The sequence below is a fragment of the Borostomias antarcticus genome (genome assembly GCF_949987555.1).
Source record: "Borostomias antarcticus genome assembly, contig: scaffold_1141, whole genome shotgun sequence".
Taxonomy (NCBI): domain Eukaryota; kingdom Metazoa; phylum Chordata; class Actinopteri; order Stomiiformes; family Stomiidae; genus Borostomias; species Borostomias antarcticus.
In genome coordinates, this window is record NW_028176036.1 from 1 (window position 1) to 2,500 (window position 2,500).

At 47.1% G+C, this 2,500-nt stretch overlaps 1 protein-coding gene across 1 annotated transcript in view; it reads right to left on the minus strand.

The window, feature by feature from the left end:
• Positions 1-333: 333 nt before the first annotated feature.
• LOC311328910 (regulatory-associated protein of mTOR-like) overlaps positions 334-2,500 on the minus strand; it is a gene marked incomplete at both ends in the record, with an annotated part of 7,654 nt that continues 5,487 nt past the window's right edge. The window contains one exon of the mRNA XM_084462808.1: positions 334-489. Coding sequence (XP_084318934.1) covers positions 334-489 — 156 coding nt within the window. The remainder of the gene's footprint in view (positions 490-2,500) is intronic.

The window sequence follows — 2,500 nt, forward strand, 5'->3', positions numbered from 1 at the left end:
GAGTATTAGGAGTAGCGGTACTGAGCAGGTGCATCTCTTACCGATGAGGGAGTTGAGGGAGGAGTAGGAGGAAACGTATTAGGAGTAGCGGTACTGAGCAGGTGCATCTCTTACCGATGAGGGAGTTGAGGGAGGAGTAGGAGGAAACGTATTAGGAGTAGTGGTACTGAGCAGGTGCGTCTCTTACCGATGAGGGAGTTGAGGGAGGAGTAGGAGGAAACGTATTAGGAGTAGCGGTACTGAGCAGGTGCATCTCTTACCGATGAGGGAGTTGAGGGAGGAGTAGGAGGAAACGTATTAGGAGTAGCGGTACTGAGCAGGTGCATCTCTTACCGATGAGGGAGTTGAGGGAGGAGTAGGAGGAAACGCGTCTCATCTTGTCGATGGTCTCGAAGGACAGGATGTACTCGTCGTTGTCGGGGCTCCCCAGCGTGCTGCTGGCGCTACTGCTGGTGCTCAGGTTACCGGGGGAGAAGGCTGTGGGCCCACCTGAACACACACACACACACACACACACACACACACACACAAACACACACACACAGACACACACAGACACACACAGACACACAGGCGATAACCATTACATTTATCTGTAACATGACAGAGCGACTAATACGTCCCTCACCTGTAAAATCCGCTACATTTGCTCCCAGCCTCGGGGGCTGGAAAGTGAATCCCGAAAAGTCAAACCGCAAAAATCCCCCACAACATCCGTCACTCTGAACGAATCTGGAAGGCTTAGAATGCCGGAGCTAGAGTCTACTGACCGATTCCGTCCGTTCAATCTGGGAAACCGATTACAAGCGTCTGCCAGAGTCATCACGCCCCATAACTCCCCATCATCGCCCACAAGCCTGACGACACAAAATGGCCGCCATCCATCCCCTTGACTGAGTGCATATTGAAATACAGACGAAGCGAATGGGGCCGTGCTTTTTTTCTCTCTCTCTTTCTTTTTCCTCACGGTCGCTGGTGAGGAGTGCCTCTTTTCCCGTTGCGCGTGGATGAGAGGATATGAAATGGTGTGTCTTTCAGACGAGGCGTAAGCACGAGTCGGGGTTTTAGTGTGACATGGCGTGGCTAATATACGCTATTCTGTTGTGAGTCACTGCAGCGTCTAAGCTAACAGACGAGGGGGAGTTGAGGGAGGGTCACAAATTTATCACCTGACACCTAATGGGTTCTTTCTTCTTTTTTTCTTTCTTTTCCTACTCAAACGTCAATATTAGTTGTGTCGTCACTCCTCCCTCTATAATCTATCCAATACTCCCATTTCCAGATGAATTGTTTCACTCGACCGTCTGGGAAAGCTTGTTGGTAACTGTTTGGAAAAGGGCGGGAACTTTCAAAACTACTCGACAGGTGATTGGATGAGCCATCTGTCTATCACGGTTAAATCATAATCTTACCGAAGCCAGTCGGGAGAAGAGTGAAAACCTATTTTCCACAGAGAAAAGCCTTCAGTGTCGCTCTTTGCTTTTCTTTCAACAAAGAAATACTCTCCGATTTAAATATAACTGATGCTATAGCATCTACGCTAACTGTCGCCATTGTTGTTTTAGAAGGAATAGTTGCTGCCTGCTGGCCTCACACCTAAACCCCGCCCCTCGTAGCTGCTAGTGTTTTCTCAAAGAACGCTGATTGGCCGAACTTTGTCTGATCGGCCAATCAGACGGATCTCTATTGAGCTTTTCCAGGCTGGTGAGTGGAATGAAATGTGAGCTCACGAGATCTGGATGGTCTCACTAGGATAAGAAATGTAATCTCTCCCTAAGCATCTTTTTATACATCTGTTATATATATATATATATATATATATATTATATATCTGCAAATTAGGAGTTTTGTTCGCAGTAAATATGCCCAGTTCCCTTACCCCCCCTGATGACACCCCCCTAGATGCTTTTCTGACTCAGGTCCCTGCGATGAAAGACATGATTTCATATATTTACAACCAAATCCAAACCTTATCTTCGACCTCTCTGAATTGTGTGAAGGTTCTGTGGGAGGAGAGTTTGGGAGAGGATGTTTCTGAGGCGCTGTGGGAGGATATTCTTAAACTAGTTCACACTTCATCCGTCTGTGCCAGACATGGGTTGATTCAACGCAAAGTTGTTCACCGCAGTCATAGGACCAACGTTAGAATAATATATACCAAAATATATGATAATGTTGACCCCTCCTGTGAAAAATGTCAAGCACCAGCAAACCATGTGCATATGCTCTGGTCGTGTACATCTCTGAGGAACTATTGGTCCGCGATTTTCAATACTTTGACAGAGGTGACTGGGACACTTATGGAGCCGAATGCCATTACCGCTCTGTTTGGTGTCCCTCAGATGCTTTTGCCGGGGCCACAAGCGGATCGTATTTCCTTTGTAACATTACTGGCTAGGCGCTTGATCTTATTGAGATGGAAATCACCTACACCGCCTATCTCACACTCAGCGGGCGAGGGAAACCTTCAATAATTTACAGCTTTAAAAATCCGTTATAC